General features: G+C 36.3%; 1 protein-coding gene across 2 annotated transcripts in view; it reads right to left on the bottom strand.

The window, feature by feature from the left end:
- Window positions 1-20,748, bottom strand: part of TTC17 (tetratricopeptide repeat domain 17) — a 156,081-nt gene that overhangs the window by 92,715 nt on the left and 42,618 nt on the right. For both annotated transcript variants that reach the window (XM_082844326.1, XM_082844325.1), the window contains exons 6-15: window positions 13,331-13,440; window positions 12,609-12,753; window positions 12,032-12,171; window positions 10,431-10,591; window positions 8,612-8,724; window positions 4,389-4,535; window positions 2,920-3,035; window positions 2,598-2,763; window positions 1,358-1,435; window positions 996-1,220 (exon numbers count right to left, since the gene is read on the bottom strand). In XM_082844326.1, the coding sequence (XP_082700452.1) occupies window positions 996-1,220; window positions 1,358-1,435; window positions 2,598-2,763; window positions 2,920-3,035; window positions 4,389-4,535; window positions 8,612-8,724; window positions 10,431-10,591; window positions 12,032-12,171; window positions 12,609-12,753; window positions 13,331-13,440 (1,401 nt within the window). The remainder of the gene's footprint in view (window positions 1-995; window positions 1,221-1,357; window positions 1,436-2,597; window positions 2,764-2,919; window positions 3,036-4,388; window positions 4,536-8,611; window positions 8,725-10,430; window positions 10,592-12,031; window positions 12,172-12,608; window positions 12,754-13,330; window positions 13,441-20,748) is intronic.

The raw sequence follows: 20,748 nt of genomic DNA, 5'->3' as shown, positions 1-20,748 counted from the left end.
GAACCATGAGAAGTATCAAGGGAATGCAGCTGTGCTGAACCTTCCATTTGGGTGTTCATTTTATCACATCTCATATAGACCATCTGTTCTACTATAGCCACACCTGGCACACAGTAAACATTTGATTAATATTTGATGTACTTCTCTGGCAACTTGGCCTGTTGTATAACGGTGATTATAAAGTTTTACTTAAAATCCAGTTGTGAATCGGTGTATTTCAAAGGAAACTCTTAACAGGCAACATTCTCTTCTAGTACTGAAAAAATCAGTTTTGGGACACCTCGAATAAACCTAGGCCATTCATGCACACTTCTTCTAAAAGTTTCTTTGCATATAAAACTCAGAAACATTTAGACGCTAAGTATAAAAGCAACTTAACTGTACATTTATTATAACTGCATTCATCAAACCTAAGATGTCATCAATTATAACATGCATCCTTATTTCAGAGATGTTAAAATATGAAAAAAAAAAGTAAGTGGTACTTTAGAAACAATGAAATAAAGTATTTAACTACAAAGCAGTGACACAACTCCATGGATTGCATGTGGGAGGTTCAGGGCATGAATATCAACCTACTTATCTATCCTTATCAAAACAACCTTTAAACTGTGCTCTGGCTTGGTTGGTATAAAGGTATCTATAAATTAACGCTGTAAAACAGTATAACATTATGCAATGTGCATGCTGTAATGAGCAGGATAAGGTGAGAAGCAGATGTTTCAGACATAAAGATGTGGCAGTATATTTTTAGCAGCTATGTCATTCTTATGTAAATGTAAGTTTCTAAAAAATAGCTGTATAATTTATAAACTTCATTCATTTAAAATAGATGAACACATCAAAAATAAAACAAAGCCGTCTTACAATATGCAAATTCTACTAAAAAATAAAACGAGTTTTTTTATGCCCTCTCTATAAAAATACATATTATACTCTGAATTTGAGTTATCACTACTTAGTATATATTGCTACAAAGAAACATAAAACCTCACCTCAGAGCTATTGATGGCCAAAGCTTGAAGCAGCAGTTTAGTGGCATCAAGATGAAGGCCATAGTGAATCAAAAGGTTGGCCAAGTTCACAAGAGGAACATCCTGGTATTGAAGCGGAGCCAAATTCAAAGCCCTCTGAAGACAAGCAATAGCAAAGGTGCTATTTCCTACTGCTCTCCAGTAGAGTCCAGCTTCATTGAGTATCAGCCAGACAGGAGCATTTGGCTGAAAAACCCCAAATACTTCAGTTAATACAAGAATACAGTACTCATTCTAAAAAGGATTTTTTAATACATGCATTTTAACTTTTAATTACAATTACTACGCATTTAAATTTCAGATATCTGAAGTAGGCAACTCACCTTGTTAATAGCATGAAATAAGAAAGACCCAATTTCTTCTTCTGGGATAGTATAGTTATTAATACGGGAAAGCAAAATCTGAAAACATCAAAAGGAAGATTGAATCAATTGAAAATAACAGGGAAGACATTTGAAAAGAATTTCTATAGACAACAGTCTTGAGCTCCTCAGGAACAGCTAACTTGAAGAGAGATTTATAATTATATACATAACATGCAGTCATTGACATTACAACAGGTGTTACCCTGCTCATGTATGCCTTAGTTTCCTTTAATTAAAAAAAGTTAAAAGACATATACACCACATACATATTAAGGTGATCTATCATTCCCCCATTCAAGTCAACCTAAGTGTCCAGAGCCAAATGAGAAATTATTCAGAGAGCAAAGCATGCAACACCTGATGCAATGAAAATCTGCTACCCTTCTTAGCTGGAAAAGCACCAGATCCTCAATTAATCTACTTTATATTCTTGCAGCATTTATATAACTGTGAGCAACTCTAAGTTAGGGATCATGGCATATTTTCTTTGTATTCCTAGCACTCCAAACTGTGCCTGGAACATAATGTTTTTTGCCTCAGTAAATGCTGAATGTAAGTAGTAACTGCTCATAGTTTTAAAATTAAGTTAAAAAAAGGTCATGGTGATGGTCTGTTTTCCCTGTAAAAAGTAAATTTTTTCATTTGTACCTACGGAATGGTAACTAATATAGGATTTATATTCAGTAATAAAACATTCCTAGTTATACATAGCTAATAGGAACTAAAGAAAACAGCGTAACAGAACATATTTATAATGTTTGCAAAGTAGTTATCAAATTCATACAAATTTCCTAAGGACCTCATATGAGCGCAAAACAGGGTTGATAAGGCCAAGGAAAGAGAATCTTCAAGCTTTCAATTTATACAAACTTCTGGAAGCTTGGAGAATGTAAAGCTAAACTGCAGTGGTCAGAATGGCCTCCACTAGGTAAACAGAGTTCTGTGTTACTCATCTTTGCAGCCCTCTTAGAGGAACACTGCTTGGGTGGTCTATGTATATAGCAACCCAGGGGAACACTTTCGGCATTCCTTCAATAGCATGACTGACTTCTTAATTATTTCACCAAATCTTTAACTCTTTCAGTTTTATAAACTTAAAGCTCAACAACTGCCTTCTATCAAATTTTTGCTCCACCTATGAGGCTTGTGAAGTCAACCAGAATGGACGGCAATAAACACCAGCCTAAGTGAGCCTTACTTTTCGTGCATGGTCATCTGGCATTTTGGCTTTCAGATCCATGCGGACCTCTAATTCTTTGACTAAGTAGGACAGAGTCTGGCTTTTTCTGATGTCAGTTATGGAACAGTCAGGGGTTTGGGCCTCTTCTTCTGAAGCATAATCATCACTGTTGAGTTCGTGGATCCTGGCACAAGAAAAAGGAACAAAATTCATATTTTCAAAGTTTGGGTGACTTCAAAATAAAGACTTAACCTTTCAAGTCCAAGGCTGGTGCTCTCAAAGAACCGCCAGATGATAATCATGCAGAATCAAGTGCTTTGCCAAATCCATCAGCACTTGCCTGAGTCCTTTGTTTTCCGGAGGCAGAAAATACGTTGGCAATTCCCCGCCAACAGGGACTCTAGGATAGCTTTCTGCACAATCTGCTCTTTTAGGCCACAGAATATGCTGTTTGTCCTAAAAAAAAGAAAGTTTCTCATAAATTTCTTCAGATTCAATGCTTCAATATGCTAAATGAACTTTTAAAAGAACATAAATATACTAGGATAACCTAAAAACAGTTTAGTATTTTAAGATATAGACATTGTGGTAGACTCTATAATATTCTTTCTACTGCAGATTATTAGTCTAAGTCAGTAATTCTACCTGCTTTACCACAGACTGGTTCAGGGTTGGGCAGGCCTAACTCAGCTGAGCCAGTAGACACAAGGAGAGGTCTGCCTGGGGCTTCCAAGAAAGAAAAGCCAGTCTTAGTCTCTTATGCCCCATAGGAGCAAAAACCATGTTGCTCCAGCTACTGCTGGCTGTCACCTCAGTACCATGAGGAAGACAGGCTTTACGAGGGAACCAATACAGTGGATGGCAAATTAAAGAAAAGGAAAGGAATGGGTCACTGGGCCACTGAATCAACCAAAGCCAAAATTTGCTCTATCATTGGATTTCCCATAATATGAGGTGAATTTTCTTTCGTTTAAGTCAATTTGAGGTGGAGTTTGTGACTTTTACCTGGAAGCATACATGCACTTAAAAAACTGGAACAGAAAACTATTTTTCCCTTAACTAAGACTTTTCTTTGCCAATGCTGAAGTTTAACAATTATTATTTTATTTGTAAAATTTCATCTTTCTAAATATAAATAACATGTACTAAACTTATAGCCTTACTAAACTTATAGCCTGAAGCTTTCAAACTTGGGAATTTATATTAGACATAATTAAATAATAAGTGGCCGTATTAATTTTGTTAGAATAAAAACACAATTAAATTCTGAAAATTTAATGTTGAATAAAAAATACATGGTTTCTGTCTTCATATGTTGGTATCCCCATTGGCTAACACACAATTATTTCTTAGGCAGGTTAGAAATACATATTTATTTACTTGTTTATTATCTGTATCTTCTGCTAGAATGTGAGCTCCAGCAGAGCAAGGAACTTGTGTACTATATTCATAGTATCAGCCTGGTATACAGTTGGAAGCTCAATAAAGGAATGCTGATTAAATAAGTGAAGTACATACAAGCACGCACTTAGGTCAAGTTTAGAAACTCGTGAGGGTTGGTGATTATACTCAGAGCTTTGAACTGGAATCAGGGTGTCCATCTGCCCCACCTGACTGCCAAGAACTCACGACAGACCCTGTGTCTTACCACCTAGCAGAATGCCTTCCATTTAATATAAGCTTAACAAATGCTTGCTGAACTAAGCTGAACAGTGACTGGGGCCATATTAATCAGTGGGGTTGAGGGCCACTGCTTTAAGAAATCTTGTCTGTTAGAGAAAACTCCTTAATCATCCTCTACTAACTTACCCTATATGCATCAGAGTCCCTGCCCCAGATCCAGAGAACAGAATGGGCTATGGGAGAAGACTTGACCAAATCACTGATATCACTCTGATTTGCTTGAACATCAAAGTTCACAGACATCATACTGGAGGTTGATGAATCCTCACCAAACTAGAAAATGAAAAGAAAAGTTCAATTAAATTGAAAGCAGAAAAGGAGTTGTAAATAAGATTTAACTCAACCCAAAAATGTTAATGAATACTCAAAATTAGAAGAAAATCACAAAGTAGGTCAGTTAAAAGGCAATCAGATCTTTAATTTTCAGAACTATGCCCCAACAGTATTTTCTCACAGATAATGCATAGCTAGCAACTTTCAATCAACTATGCCATTGATGTGTGAGAAAACTAGTGTGGGTTGTTTTCCTGTCCCACTACTTCCTTTCTATGATTTAGTCTCTTATAGGTTTAGTGATTAGCTGATTTAGATGTTTGATTCATTATTCCTCTCCCCTACCTAGACTAAAATGATCACTATTCTATAAAATTAGTGTGCTTAAGGGTTCTTAAGAGTTTAATATAGCTATCATTTAGGCATTAAAAACCACTGGACAGTCAATTTCAAATATGTATAGCCTTCAATGGTGAAAAATTAAAACGATTTCCTCTAAGATCAGGAACAAGACAAGGTTGCCCACTCTCACCACTCTTATTCAACATAGTTTTGGAAGTTTTAACCACAGCAATCAGAGAAGAAAAAGAAATAAAAGGAATACAAATTGGAAAAGAAGTAAAACTGTCACTGTTTGCAGATGACATGATACTATACATACAGAATCCTAAAGATGCTACCAGAAAACTACTAGAGCTAATCAATGAATTTCATAAAGTAGCAGGATACAAAATTAATTCACAGATATCTCTTGCATTCCTATACACTAACAATGAAAAATCTGAAAGAGAAATTAAGGAGACACTCTCATTTACCATTACAACAAAAAAGAATAAAATACCTAGGAATAAATCTACCTAAGGAGACAAAAGACCTGTATGCAGAAAACTATAAGACACTGATGAAAGAAATTAAAGACAATACAAACAGATGAAGAGATATACCATGTTCTTGGATTGGAAGAATCAACACTGTGAAAATGACTATACTACCCAAAGCAATCTACAGATTCAATGCAATACCTATCTAACTACCAATGGCATTGTTCACAGAACTAGAACAAAAAACTTTACAATTTGTATGGAAACACAAAAGACCCAGAACAGCCAAAGAAATCTTAAGAAAGAAACACGGAGCTGGAGGAATCAGGCTCCCTGACTAGACTATAATACAAAGCTACAGTAATCAAGATAGTATGGTACTGGCCCCAAAACAGAACTATAGGTCATGGAACAGGATAGAAAGCCCAGAGATAAACCACACACATATCGTCACCTTATCTTTGATAAAGGAGGCAAGAATATACGATGGAGAAAAGACAGCCTCTTCAGTAAATGGTGCTGGAAAAACTGGACAGCTACATGTAAAAGAATGAAATTAGAACACTTCCTAACACATACACAAAAATAAATTCAAAATGGATTAAATACCTAAATGTAAGGCCAGACACTATAAAACTCTTAGAGGAAAACATAGGCAGAACACTCTGTGACATAAATCCCAGAAAGATCCTTTTTGACCCACCTCCTAGAGAAACGGAAATAAAAATGAAAATAAACAAATGGGACCTAATGGAACTTAAAAAGTTTTTGCACAGCAAAGGAAACCATAAACAAAATGAAAAGGCAACCCTCAGAATGGGAGAAAATATTTGCAAATGACAAAGGATTAATCTCCGAAATATATAAGCAGCACATGCAGCTCAATATCAAAAAAACGAACAGCCCAATCCAAAAATGGGTGGAAGACCTAAATAGACATTTCTCCAAAGAAGACATACAGATTGCCAACAAACACGTGAAAGGATGCTCCACATCACTAATCATTAGAGCAATGCAAATCAAAACCACAATGAGGTATCACCTCACACCAGTCAGAATGGCCATCATCAAAAATCTACAAACAATAAATGCTGGAGAGGGTGTGGAGAAAAGGAAACCCTCTTGCACTGTTGGTGGGAATGTAAATTGGTACAGCCACTATGGAGAACAGTATGGAGGTTCCTTAGAAAACTAAAAATAGAACTACCATATGACTCAGCAATCCCACTACTGGGCATATACCCTGAGAAATCCATAATTCAAAAAGGGTCATGTACCACAATGTTCACTGCAGCACTATCTATAATAGCCAGGACATGGAAGCAACCTAAGTGTCTATCAACAGATGAATGGATAAAGAAGATGTGGCTCATATATTCAATGGAATATTACTCAGCCATAAAAAGAAATGAAATTGATTTATTTGTAGTGAGGTAAATGGATTTAGAGTCTGTCATACAGTGTGAAGTAAGTCAGAAAGATAAAAACAAATACTGTATGCTAACACATATATATGGAATCTAAAAAAAAAAAAAAAAAAGGTTCTGATGAACCTAGGGGCAGGACAGGAATAAAGACGTAAACAAAGAGAATGGACTTGAGGACACGGGGTGGGGGGAAGGGTAAGCTGGAACAAAGTGAGAGAGTAGCACAGACATATATACACTACCAAATGTAAAATAGAGATAGCTAGTGGGAAGCACCTGCATTGCACAGGAAGATCAGCTCAGTGCTTTGTGACCACCTGCGGGGGGGATAGGCAGGGTGGGAGGGAGATGTAAGAGGGAGGGGATATGGGGACATGTGTATACATATAGCTGATTCACTTTGTTATACAGCAGAAACTAACACAACATTGTAAAGCAATTATACTCCAATAAAGATGTTAAAAAATATATATGTATAGCCTACCTCCAAACCAAGGTACAACAATATTTGATATTCTCACAAGATACCATATAGTTCCTGTGTATTTCTGAAACCTTGTTAGATAAGAGAATGGGACTAGGATGGGATGGAGTAGGAAAGAGATGATAAAAAGGAATGAATATGATGAATTTGTAGCTCTATGCCTTTAATAACAGGAACAGATTCTTTCACTATATAGCGGTGATGAAATTTATGGATATATAATGTTGGAAGCTACACTCACACATGGCAGTCTTCCAAATGGTCTTGAGACCATTATGATATCTAAAAGTTACACTGGGTTTTGGTATATTTCATTTCTAAATATTTCCTTTTTCCCCTTAAAATGCTTGGATTTAAGACAGGGAGCTAGAGTCCCAGAGGGCGTAAGTCTGTTCTTCCTTTACTACTCTTGAAAACCAAACATGGGATATTGCTAGGAGCTGGCTCACAAAAATCATAGGAAGCTTTTGGTCTCTATTACTACTTCTCCTCCTAAATGGCCTCTTAATTTTTATTTCTTACTCTTTTCCAATGTAATCTGGGTTTTTCTAAATTAAAGAGTTCTTATTTTCCATGGTTTGTCTTCCTATAGAAGTTTTCCTGATCTCTTATTTTAACTGCTTATTGCTAGAAATTTCTGTATCTATGATTAAGGAACATGATGGGTTTTCTATGGGATAGGATAAATGTTATTTTATTTCCAGTATCCTTTTGGATGAAAATTGGACTCTGATTGTGTTTACTGTCTATATCAGCATCAGTTACATGCTATCTGGTATCATCATATTTATGTATTATTCCTTCCCAACTAGATAGGCTAGGATTTTATGTATGTGTATGACTGTGTGTATATGTGTATGTACCTGTGTGGACATATACAGAGACAGAAAGAAACAAAAAACATGCACACAGCAACATGCTCAATAAACGTTTTTTTGTAGATGATCATTTGGATGACGTTTTTGGTTGAAGCAACATAACTGGACTGATGACTTCAGGAAAGAGCATGGCTACTCTTTCCCTAATTTTAAATTATAGGTCTTACTAAAGTAAGTTAAAAGGGGAGGTAAAGGCTTTAATTCTAGCTCTCTTGGTAAAGAAGAAAAGAATTAAACACATATGAAAAGAAAATACAGCCAGTACTTTGGAAAACAAAAATGTCATTCATGGAGTAACTGAGTACTCTCTATAAAATCTGACTTCATAAACATAACTGATACTCAACACCTTAAATGATGGTCACACATTTTAGAGATCAATTATATAAGGAATTAAGGGGGGGGAGTGATATTACTCTTAGATATGTGCAAGTTTATAAGAACTAGAAGAGACTAAGAAAAAGACCTGAACATAGTCCACATTTTCAAAGATATCACCACGATGGTAGCGCACAGGTTGGTCCCACTGGCAATGTAAACTATGCTGCTGGTTGACCAGACGGCATATCTGATGATTTCCTGGAATAAGAAAGGAAATTTAAATTGATGAAAAAGATCAGCAATGCCAACATGATTTTCTTAGTCTAAGTCATGTACTATCAACCCTGTACTCTTCAGAGCCTAGCAGAGTACTTACAGAGGGGATACTTATCCAGGGGAAATCTCATTAACGGTTAATTAAATTAAATCATTCTAAAGAAGCCTGTTTCTCCACCTATAAAACAAATGGGCTCCACTAAATAATCACTGAGGTTCCTTCTGGCAATTGCACTCTACGATTGTAAAATCTATTGATTAAATTGTTTTAAGACTTTGCCCATCTCTCTGGAGAGAATTTGCTTTATATACTTCATGACTCTTTTTCAAATATATAAATATATATATATAAGCGCTCTGGTTGCACTTCAGTACAGATTGAGCAGCAAATAATCCCAAGGACTGAACATACTCTTTACACTCAAAGTAGCAAAGAAGGGCTTCCCTGGTGGCGCAGTGGTTGAGAGTCCACCTGCCGATGCAAGGGATATGGGTTCGTGCCCCGGTCCGGGAAGATCCCAAATGCCGCGGAGCGGCTAGGCCCGTGACCCATGGCCGCTGAGCCTGCGCGTCTGGAGCCTGTGCTCCGCAACGGGAGAGGCCACAAGAGTGAGAGGTCCGCGTACCGCAAAGAAAAAAAAAAAAGCAAAGAAAACTTGTCAGATGGATTGTAAAATGGACTGTAAACGTTCACAGCTAAGGGTCAAAGATCAAGAGGCTGTACAGACCAATATATTTACCAAGGGAGAAGGATGTAATATAAGGGATTCTATTCATTTATTCTTTGGTGTCAAGTTGTCATATCTGCTCCCACAGGGTTTAATCAGAAATGAAACATTCTGGATACAATCAAATCACTGATATCCTGTCAACCCAAGTTCCTTTAGACCAGTGGTTCTACTTTGGGGTCAGAGACTGTAAAAGATTTAATAAGAGCTACATACCATTTTACCAGGAAAAAAAAAATGTGCATATACACAATACTGTGTATAATTTTGGGGAGGATTTCAGAACCCCCGAAAGTATTCCATTGATTACTTTCTTACTTGAGACAAAGTCTAGTCTAAAATCTTACTTCTAAAATAAAACATTTGTTTTTAATGGGGCAAAAAAAAGAGGAGAACATTTAGCCTTATTGCCACTGTTGGCTGAAAAGTGTGGATGTTTTGATTCTAGGGTGTGTCTAGCTTGCGTTAAATTGGTGTAGGGCCATGTTACAGTGTGTTTTCAGACTAGCAACAACAGGCATCAAATAGGAGCTTGTTAGAATAACAGAATCTCAGGCCCCAACCCAGACCTACTGAATCAGAATCTGCATTTTAACAAGATCTCCATTTTAACAAGAGATTGATAGATACGCATACCAAAGTTAGAGAAGCATCAATGTAGGCCATAGAGGACAAACAAACTGTTAAGACTCTTAGGATACAAAAGATTTGGTTTTTACTTTAAAATTTGGTTTTTAGTTTAAAAATTTGGTTTTTACTTTTTACTAAAAAAAAGTTAGAAGGATCAAACCAGCTCCTCAGGCCTGCTGGTATACCCGTAGTAACGATTTCATTTTAAGACTGAGAGAAGTCATAAGCACAATTTTATACTGCTTTATGGCTACATGAAAGTTATGAAAGTAAAGCACACTAGAAGTGAATTTCCTAACCTGTCTTCAATTACTTGGAATCAGTACTTACCTAATTGCGCCTCTTTTGCCATCTGTGTCTCATGGATGATATTTCTTAAGATTTGCTCTTCCTGAATCAGCTTATGTTTTTCTAGGATCTCCTGCTGTCTCAGGTAGTGGTCATGTTGCTTTTGATATTCTTTCAACTCATTCAGTGTTCTCTGGAGGGATCTTAACATTTTTTAATAACAGGAAAAAGTTACAGAGCTTTAAAATTATGGATTTTTAAACCCACTGAAATACATAGATTTTCTGGTTCTCAGCAAAAATTGCTAGATTTTGACTTTTAACATACAATCATTGTATCACAAGTTCAAGAACAATGGGGCTAAATAAATACTATTGTTTTATTAAAATTTGGGGGAAAAAGATGGATGTGAAATTCTTCCCATAAACACAACAATTAATGACATTAAAAGGTGTATTAGACTCTTCAGGTGCCAGAAAAGATACATAGCAATAAATACTACTATAAAGCTTTATATATTTAACAAGTCTATTTCCCTCCACAAAGACTGTCAGTTCCATGGACATTCAAAGCCTTTCTAGAATCTTCCTTTTCACCTTTTCCTTTGATTCTACCTAAAGACAAGGTTAAGAGAAGAGGCCACAATGCCTTGCTCTTGCACTGTAGCTTCTTGGTTTACAGATTTTGGGAAAAAAACTACAGAAACTGCTTATAAAGGAATATTCCCTACCACCTGGTATCAATAAATCAGCTGCTTGATTATATTTAGTCACAAAAATCTTATTGCCTATTATACTGTTAACATATGGAGGTTTAACAGCTGCACAGATTGTATAAGAAGAGCATAATATTGGAAGAAACTCAGCCAGGGCAAGTTCTGATCAGGTATAACAAAGCCAGGTATAAACAAGCTGTCACTCTTTCCTTTTCACTACATTAGGCTTTTAAACAGATTGGAAAATAGGCAAAAGTTTAATGAAATCCAAATCCCCACTTAATTCTATAATAATCAAAGTACACTCAAAACATTAAGGCTAATTCTATAAGAGATGAACAATTCACTTCTGAGTTATGTCAAGTTCCTTTACTGGCCCTATTATTTATAGAATTAAATACAGGATATTTTTTAAGTATACTACAAGGACCAAGTACAACAGAATTCCATTACTGTACAACTTACACAAATCTGATTAAAATGTGGGCCAAATAATCTCTCTCAACATCACTTAACCAACATAACAATAGCCCAACCTCAGAAGTCAAAGGACAGAAAGTTCAAATGTAGCATGCGCAAGTGATTTTACTGACAGTGTATTCTATGGAAATAAAAATGTAATCAATAGAATTACTGAGCATCTGGCAGCACCCCCTCCTCCATCTGACTTCATACAAGTAATTGACTGTCAATATTGTTAAGATTTAGATGACGGCATTTACTGTAAATATTCTCTAGTTCCTGGAATCCTTTATACAACCACTGACTTGTGCTAAACCTCCTGATTGGAGAAAAAGGACAGGACTAGCATTAGTGAAAAGGTGTTTTTCTTAATTCTAATGAACAAATTAACACTGATATCACCCTACACAAGTCTAACCTAAGGTTCTACAGTGTTGGTGCTTCAGTAATTTTTTCTCCTAGTTACCTATGTTGAGCTTCCAGTTTCTGCTCGAGTTTTTGCTGACACAGGACAGCATGCTTCCTCTTTATAGCTTGCTCAAACCCAGGTTTAGCCTGTAAAGCATGGTCATAACAGAGCACTGAGTGGTTATACTCCCCAAGCATCTGAAGAGACAAAAACAAACACACACACATACACAAAGGGGGGGAAATGGTTAGCCTGGTTGTATCCATCCAAATCCCCTTATGATTTATGAGATCACACTAAATCTCATACAGTGAAGATTATTTCGATCAGGAGTCAAATCTCCATAACATGAAGCAATGCTATACGGGATGGTTCAATTGGAAGTACTGCTATTTTAAGAAGAGTATGCTAAAGGAAAATAATATTCGTATCAATTTGATTATTTTCTTTTTTGTGAAGAGGCTAAAACACTTATGATTCATTATTGCTATGAAGTTTTTTTCCCTTAATTTCTTCCTTTCTATCCCCTTGTTTGGACCAAAAGAAGGGAAAAGGGTATTTTTTATTGGAAAAAAAGAAAGAAAGAAAGAAAACAGCAACTGGATTGGTTCACATAAAAAAAAGTTGTATTTACTGCATATATATTTCCTAAAGTGTAATAGCTAGTGAAGAAGTCACTGTCGTCCAGAGCTGCGTGGACCACGACAGCAGCATCAGCAGAGAAGTGTGCTCTGTGCAGAACATTCGCCAAGTTGACCAGGGCAATGTCTTTATTGTGCCTAAAAGAGAAGGGAAGATGTAATTAGATGTCAGGAAAGAAGCATGTGCTCCACAATTGCCTATAACTACCTGACAAGGGCAAATTACATTCAAAGTTATTGAGTTTAGGAAAATAACTTTGAGTTTACTTACAGATGGGGAAAATAATTTAAGAAAATCCTAATGTTTAATTTTACATAATTGACGGTGCTTATTCAATCTGATAACTACAAATTTTGCCACAAAAATAAGGTCTGGCAGAGATTTTATGCTTTTAAAATGTATTTAGGGCTTATATTTGCTTTGAGAATAATTTAATTTCTGATAGTTCCTCCAACCAATTTCCCTAGTTTCAAGTCTCAAGTGAATCAGAGGGCATCTACATTATATATTTTTCCTTAACAGAAATCAGAAGTATGTTATGCCATCATCACTTTGAACTCTTTGACATCTAACATTTTTGTGATGGGACTAATTGCAACAGGGATGGAGGAGAATGCAAGTACAACACAATGCTTCCTCTTCTTGTTTTTTACGTATTTTAACAGTCCTGAGTTACACGGAAAATCAGGAGGTCCAGAAGAGGAGGAATCTTACCTGGATGAGAAGTGAAGGGCTCGCATAGCACATTCCACTACTTGATACGGCTCATTCTTTATTCTCCAGTAAAATGAAGCCATGTTATATAGCACCCACGAGGAAGCGTTCTAGAAATTAAACAAATAAAATGACAACCAAATATAACTCAAGATAGTTTCTCTAACTCAGAATGTTCAAAATGAGCACCTTTACACTCTGTCTGGTCTGAAACTGATGAAGAAAATCAAGACTTATTACAGTAGCGACAAAGCAGAGGACAAAGTACAAATAAACTATCCCTGTCAAGACAGCATTCTGATCATTAGTTGATCAGGTGTATTAAGGTGTGATCTAAACACAGGGACAGTCCAACCCTAGGCTATCTTCCAAAGGGGAAATAAAGCCGAAAAATCCCACCAAGTGGTCACAACTTGGGCCCTGTTTCAGGAATTTAGAAGTCAGGATCTAACCTACTTAGAAACGCTAGTTGTTCTAACATGAAATTCCTGAAATTAACATATTGCAAAGTTTCCTATTTATTTAACATCTGAATGAAGGTATGTATGTAAACAAATGAAAGGCTTATGCTTTTGTGAAAGGTAAACGTTTGTCATTTCCTCGTGTGTGTTCAGAAACTAACTCAGACCTTCACACTGCTAAAAAGTAAGTCTTTAGTACGTAGTAATGAGTGCATTATTTAGTCAAATTAAACAGAAGTTCAGATAGGTTTTCTCCTTTTGTGGCTTGCATTTTTTGTCCCCTAACATATATTAAATTTCAACCACACAGAGGTCATAAGACTAAACTGAATCATGTCAAAAACTCAATGTAAGTTTAAACCCAAGAAAGAAATATCAAATTCAGCATGGAAAAAAAGTCATAAAGTTTAAGATAAAATGGGAAAAACATATGACAGCCAACACTTAATGTGTAGCTACCTCATAAAAAATCTAAACAGAGAAACCAAAAACCAAGAGAACAAGGGCCAAAAACATGGACAATTCAAAAATATGAAACCATGACTACTTAGCAGGTGAAAAGATATAAAACTTAACAACAACAACAAAGGAAATAAAGAGCTACAAGTTTTCCTTTTAAAAATTAGCAAAGAATGCCAGTATTCACTATTGGCTACAGTGTATACTAACTTCAGATATTAAGTGTAGAAATATTAGGTTAGTACAGCATCGATGGGGGACAATTTGACAATATGTATTTGAAAAGGCTTAAAAATGTGATTATCCTTTCATCCCAAAATTTCACTAAAAAAATTTATCCTATGAGAATAAAGTTTTAACTATAAAGATATGTAAAAATAAAACTCCAAAAATATATAAAACAGCAATTATCTCTGACTTTTTAAATTAGAATTTTTAATTTCCTTTTACATTTTTATATAGCTTTTTTTTTTTTTTTTTTACAAGGACCAATTATTTTATTTTAAGAAGTTATCTTTAAGACTAAAACTAGTATGGGATTCTCTGGTGGTGCAGTGGATAAGATGCTGAGGTCCCAACGCAGGGGGCCTGGGTTCGATCCCTGGTCAGGGAACTAGATCCCACATGCATGCCGCAACTAAAACTTTGTATGCCACAATTAAGGAGCACTGGAGCCACAACTAAGAAGACCTGGGGCCGCAACTAAGGAGCCCACCTGCTGCAACTAAGACTTGGCACAACCAAATAAATAAATATTAAGAAAAAAAGATTAAAACTAGTATAATTCTTTACTAATCATCCTTAAGTATTCTATCTTCAAGGAAAAAATATGATTCTTGAGTGCTGCAACGAAAGATTTTAGCACTAAGTGTAGCTGGTTACGGAATACTATATTCTTTCACACTTGACTTATGACTTAGGCTTCAGTCGCCTTTTTAGTAGCCTTTTGAGAAAGTTTTCCTTTAAATCAACAAATGATTTTTAATCTCTTATTTTTAAACCTTATATTGTGAATTGGGACAAAAAGATCATTAAAAATTCTACATGATCTCCCTGCCAATGCAGGGGGCACGGGTTTGACCCATGGTCTGGGAAGATCCCACATGCTTCAGAGCAACTAAGCCCGTGCACCACAACGACTGAGCATGCACTCTAGAGCCTGCAAGCTACAACTACTGAAGCCTGCGTGCCTAGAGCCTGTGTTCCACAACAAAGAGAAGCCACTGCAATAAGAAGCCCAGGCGCTGCATTGAAGAGTAGCTCCCACTCACTGCAACTAGAGAAAGCGCACGCACAGCAACGAAGACCCAACGCAGCTAAAAATAAATAAATAACTTTATTTTTAAAAATACATATATAAAAATTAAAAATTCTACATGAACTACTAAAAGCATCATGATAAGCAGAATATTCTACTCATCATAGTATATTCAAAGAGAAAAATAAATCTTTAAATAAAAATCTATAAGATTTCTTGCCCCTGGACCAGGGATCAAACCTGTGTCCCCTGCCTTGGCAGGTGGATTCTAAAGCACTGCACCACCAGGGAAGTCCCTAGATTAATTTAAAGAGAGGGCAGACAGCAGAAGCAAGAAGAACTACAATTCTGCAGCCTGTGGAAGGAAAACCACATTCACACAAGGATAGACAGAATGAAAAGACAGAGGACTTCGTACCAGATGAACGAATAAGATAAAACCATAGAAAAAAAACTAAATGAAGTGGAGATAGGCAACCTTCCAGAAAAAGAATTCAGAATAATGATAGTCAAGATGATCCAGGATCTCAAAAAAGAATGGAGGCAAAGACTGAGAAGATGCAAGAAATGGTTAACGAAGACTACAAGAATTAAAGAAGAAACACCTAGAAGAATTAAAGAACAAACAAACAGAAATGAACAATACACTAGACTGAATACTAGACTGAATACACTAGACTGAATACAATAACTGAAATGAAAAATACACTAGAAGGAATCAATAGCAGAATAACTGAGGCAGAAGAATGGAGGAGTGACCTGGAAGACAGAATGGTGGAATTCACTGCTGCGGAACAGAATAAAGAAAACAGAATGAAAAGAAATGAAGACACCCTAAGAGATCTTGGGGACAATATTAAATGCAACAACATTCGCATTATAGGGGTCTCAGAAGGAGAAGAGAGAAAGGACCGAGAAAATATCTGTAAGAGATTATAGTTGAAAACTTCCCTAACATGGGAAAAGAAATAGACACCCAAGTCCAGGAAGCACAGAGAGCCCCAGACAGGTTAAACCCAAGGAGAAACACACCGGGACACACAGTAATCAAACTGACAAAATTTAAAGACAAAGAAAAATTACTGAAAGCCTCAAGGGAAAAATGACAAATAACATACAAAGGAGCTCCCGTAAGGTTAACAGCTGATCTCTCAGGAGAAACTCTACAAGCCAGAAGGGAGTGGCATGACTTATTTAAAGTGATGAAAGGGAAGAACCTAAAACCAAGGTTACTCTCCCCAGCAAGGATCTCATTCAGATTCAACAGAGAAATCAAAAGCTCTACAGACAAGTAGAAGCTACGAGAATTCAACACCAACAAACCAGCTCAACAACAAACGCTAAAGGAACTTCTCTAAGTGGGAAACACAAGAGAAGAAAAGGACATACAAAAACAAACCCATAACAATTAAGAAAACGGTAACAGGAACAAACATATTGATAATTACCTTAAACGTGAATGGATTAAATGCTCCAATCAAAAGACACAGGCTCGCTTAACGCATACAAAAACAAGACCCATATATATAATGTCTACAAGAGACCCATGTCAGACCTAGGGACACATACAGACTGAAAGTGAGGGGATAGAAAAAGATATTCCATGCAAATGGAAATCAAAAGAAAGCTGGAGTAGCAATTCTCATATCAGACAAATAGACTTTTAAATAAAGGCTATTACAAGAGACAAAAAAGGACAGTACATAACGATCAAGGGATCAATCCAAGAAGAAGATATAACAATTACAAATATATATGCACCCAACATGGTAGCACCTCAATACATAAGGCAACTGCAAACAGCTATAAAAAAGGAAACCGACAGTAACACAATAATAGTAGGGGATTTTAAAACCTCACTTACACCAATGGACAGATCAACCAAACAAAAAATTAATAAGAAACATAAGCTTTAAATGATACAACGGAACAGATAGATTTAATAGATATTTATAGGACTTTCCATCCAAAAACAGCAGATTACACTTTCTTCTCAAGTGCATATGGAACATTCTCCAGGATAGATCACATCTTGGGTCACAGATCAAGCCTTGGTAAATTTAAGAAAACTGAAATCATATCAAGCATCGTTTCTGACAACAACACTATCAAATTAGAAATCAGTTACAGGGGAAAAAAATGTAAAAAACACAAACACATGGAAGCTAAACAATACATTACTAAATAACCAAGAGATCACTGAAGAAATCAAAGAGGAAACCAAAAAATACCTAAAGACAAATGACAATGAAAACATGATGATCCAAAATCTACGGGATGCAGTAAAAGCAGTTCTAAGAGGGAAGTTTATAGCAATACAAGCCTACCTCAAGAAACAAGAAAAATCTCAAATAAAGAATCTAACCTTACACCCAAAGGAACTAGAGAAAGAAGAACAAACAAAACCAAAAGCTAGTAGAAGGAAAGAAATCATAAAGATCAGAACAGAAATAAATGAAATAGAAATAAAGCAAACAATAGCAAAGATCAATAAAACTAAAAGTTGGTTCTTTGAGAAGATAAACAAAATTGATAAGCCATTATCCAGACTCATCAAGAAAAATCGGGAGAGGACTCAAATCAATAAAATTAGAAATGAAAAAAGAGAAGTTACAACAGACACCACAGAAATACAAACCATCCTAAGGGACTACTACAAGCAACTCTATGCCAATAAAATGGACAACCTAGAGAAATGGACAAATTCTTAGAAAGGTGTAACCTTCCAAGACTGAACCAGGAAGAAACAGAAAATATGAAGAGACCAGTCACAAGTAATGAAATTGAAACTGTGATTTAAAATCTTCCAACAAACAAAAGTCCAGGGCTTCCCTGGTGGCGCAGTGGTTGAGAGTCTGCCTGCCAATGCAGGGGACACGGGTTCGTGCCCCGGTCCGGGAGGATCCCACATGCCGCGGAGCGGCGGCGCCCGTGAGCCATGGCCGCTGAGCCTGAGCGTGCAGAGCCTGTGCTCCGCAACGGGAGAGGCCACAACAGTGGGAGGCCCGCGTAACAAAAAAAAAAAAAAAAAAAAAAACAAAAGTCCAGGACCAGATGGCTTCACAGGTAAATTCTATCAAACATTTAGAGAAGACCAAACACCCATCCTTCTCAAACTCTTCCAAAAAACTGCAGAGGAAGGAACACTCCCAAACTCATTCTATGAGGCCACCATCACACTGATACCAAAACCAGACAAAGATACCACAAAAAAAGAAAATTACAGACCAATATCACTGATGAATATAGATGCAAAAATCCACAACAAAATACTAGCAAACAAAATCCAAAAACACAATAAAAGGATCATACACCATGATCAAGTGGGATTTATCCCAGGGATGCAAGGATTCTTCAATATACGCAAATCAGTGTGATACACCATATTAACAAATTGAAGAATAAGAACCATATGATCATCTTAATAGATGCAGAAAAAGCTTATGACAAAATTCAGCACCCATTTATGATAAAAACTCTCCAGAAAGTGGGCACAAAGGGAACCTACCTCAACATAATAAAGGCCATATACGACAAACCCACAGCAAACATCATTCTCAATGGTGAAAAACTGAAAGCATTTCCTCTAAGATCAGGAACAAGACATGGATGTCCACTCTCACCACTATTATTCAACATAGTTTTGGAAGTCCTAACCATGGCAATCAGAGAAGAAAAAGAAATAAATGGAATACAAATTGGGAATGAAGTAAAACTGTCATTGTTTGCAGATGACATGATACTATATGTAGAGAATCTTAAAGATGCCACCAGAAAACTACTAGAGCTAATCAATGAACTTGGTAAAGTTGCAGGATACATAATTAATGCACAGAAATCTCTTGCATTCCTACACACTAACAACGAAAGATCAGAAAGAGGAATTAAGGAAACAATTCCAATCACCACTGCAAGAAAAAGAATAAAATACCCAGGACTAAACCTACCTAAGGAGGTAAAAGACCTGTACTCAGAAAAGTATAAGACACTGATGAAAGGAATCAACGATGACAAAAACAGATGGAGAAATATACCATGTTCTTGAATTGGAAGACTCAATATTGTGAAGATGGCTATACTACCCAAAGCAACCTACAGATTCAATGCAATCCCTATCAAATTACCAGTGGTATTTTTTACAGAACTAGAAAAAAAACCCTTAAAATTTGTATGGAGGAACAAAAGAGCCTGAATAGCCAAAGCAGTCTTGAGGGAAAAAAACGGAGCTGGAGGAATCAGACTCCCTGACTACAGACAATACTACAAGGCTACAGTAATCAAGATAATATGGTACTGGTACAAAAACAAATACAGATCAATGGAACAGGATAGAATGCCCAGAGATAAACCCATACATCTATGGTCAACTAATCTATGACAAAGGAGGCAAGGATATACAATGGAGAAAAGACAGTCTCTTCAGTAAGTGGTGCTGGGAAAACTGGACAGCTACATGTAAAGGAATGAAATTAGAACACTCCCTAACACCATACACAAAGATAAACTCAAAATGGATTAGAGACCTAAATGTAAGACCAGACACTATAAAACTCTTAGAGGAAAACATAGGAAGAACACTCTGACATAAATCACAGCAAGATCTTTTTTGATCCACCTCCTGGAGTAATGGAAATAAAAACAAAAATAAACAAATGGGACCTAACAAAACTTCAAAACTTTTGCAAAGCAAAGGAAACTACAAACAAGATGAAAAGACAACCCTCAGAATGGGAGAAAATATTTGCAAACGAATCAACGGACAAAGGATTAATCTCCAAAATATATAAACAGCTCATGCAGCTCAATATTAAAAAAACAAACAACCCAATGAAAAAGTGGGCAGAAGACCTAAATAGACATTTCTCCAAAGAAGACATACAGATGGCCGAGAAGCACACAAAAAGCTGCTCAACATCACTAATTATTAGAGAAATGCATATCAAAACTACAATGAGGTATCACCTCATACCAGTTAGAATGGGCATCATCAGAAAATCTACAAACAACAAATGCTGGAGAGGGCGTGGAGAAAAGGGAACCCTCTTGCACTGTTGGTGGCAATGTAAATTGATACAGCCACTGTGGAGAACAGTATGGAGGTTCCTTAAAAAACTAAAAATAGAATTACCATATGATCCAGTGATCCCACTACTGGGCATATACCCACAGAAAACTATAATTCAAAAAGACACATGCAACCCAATGTTCATTGCAGCACTATTTACAATAGGCAGGTCATG

Source organism: Leucopleurus acutus (genome assembly GCF_964270905.1).
Source record: "Leucopleurus acutus genome assembly, chromosome: 8".
Lineage (NCBI taxonomy): Eukaryota > Metazoa > Chordata > Mammalia > Artiodactyla > Delphinidae > Leucopleurus > Leucopleurus acutus.
Note: the sequence above shows the minus strand (reverse complement) of the source record. Positions and strands in the feature narration are given on the sequence as shown.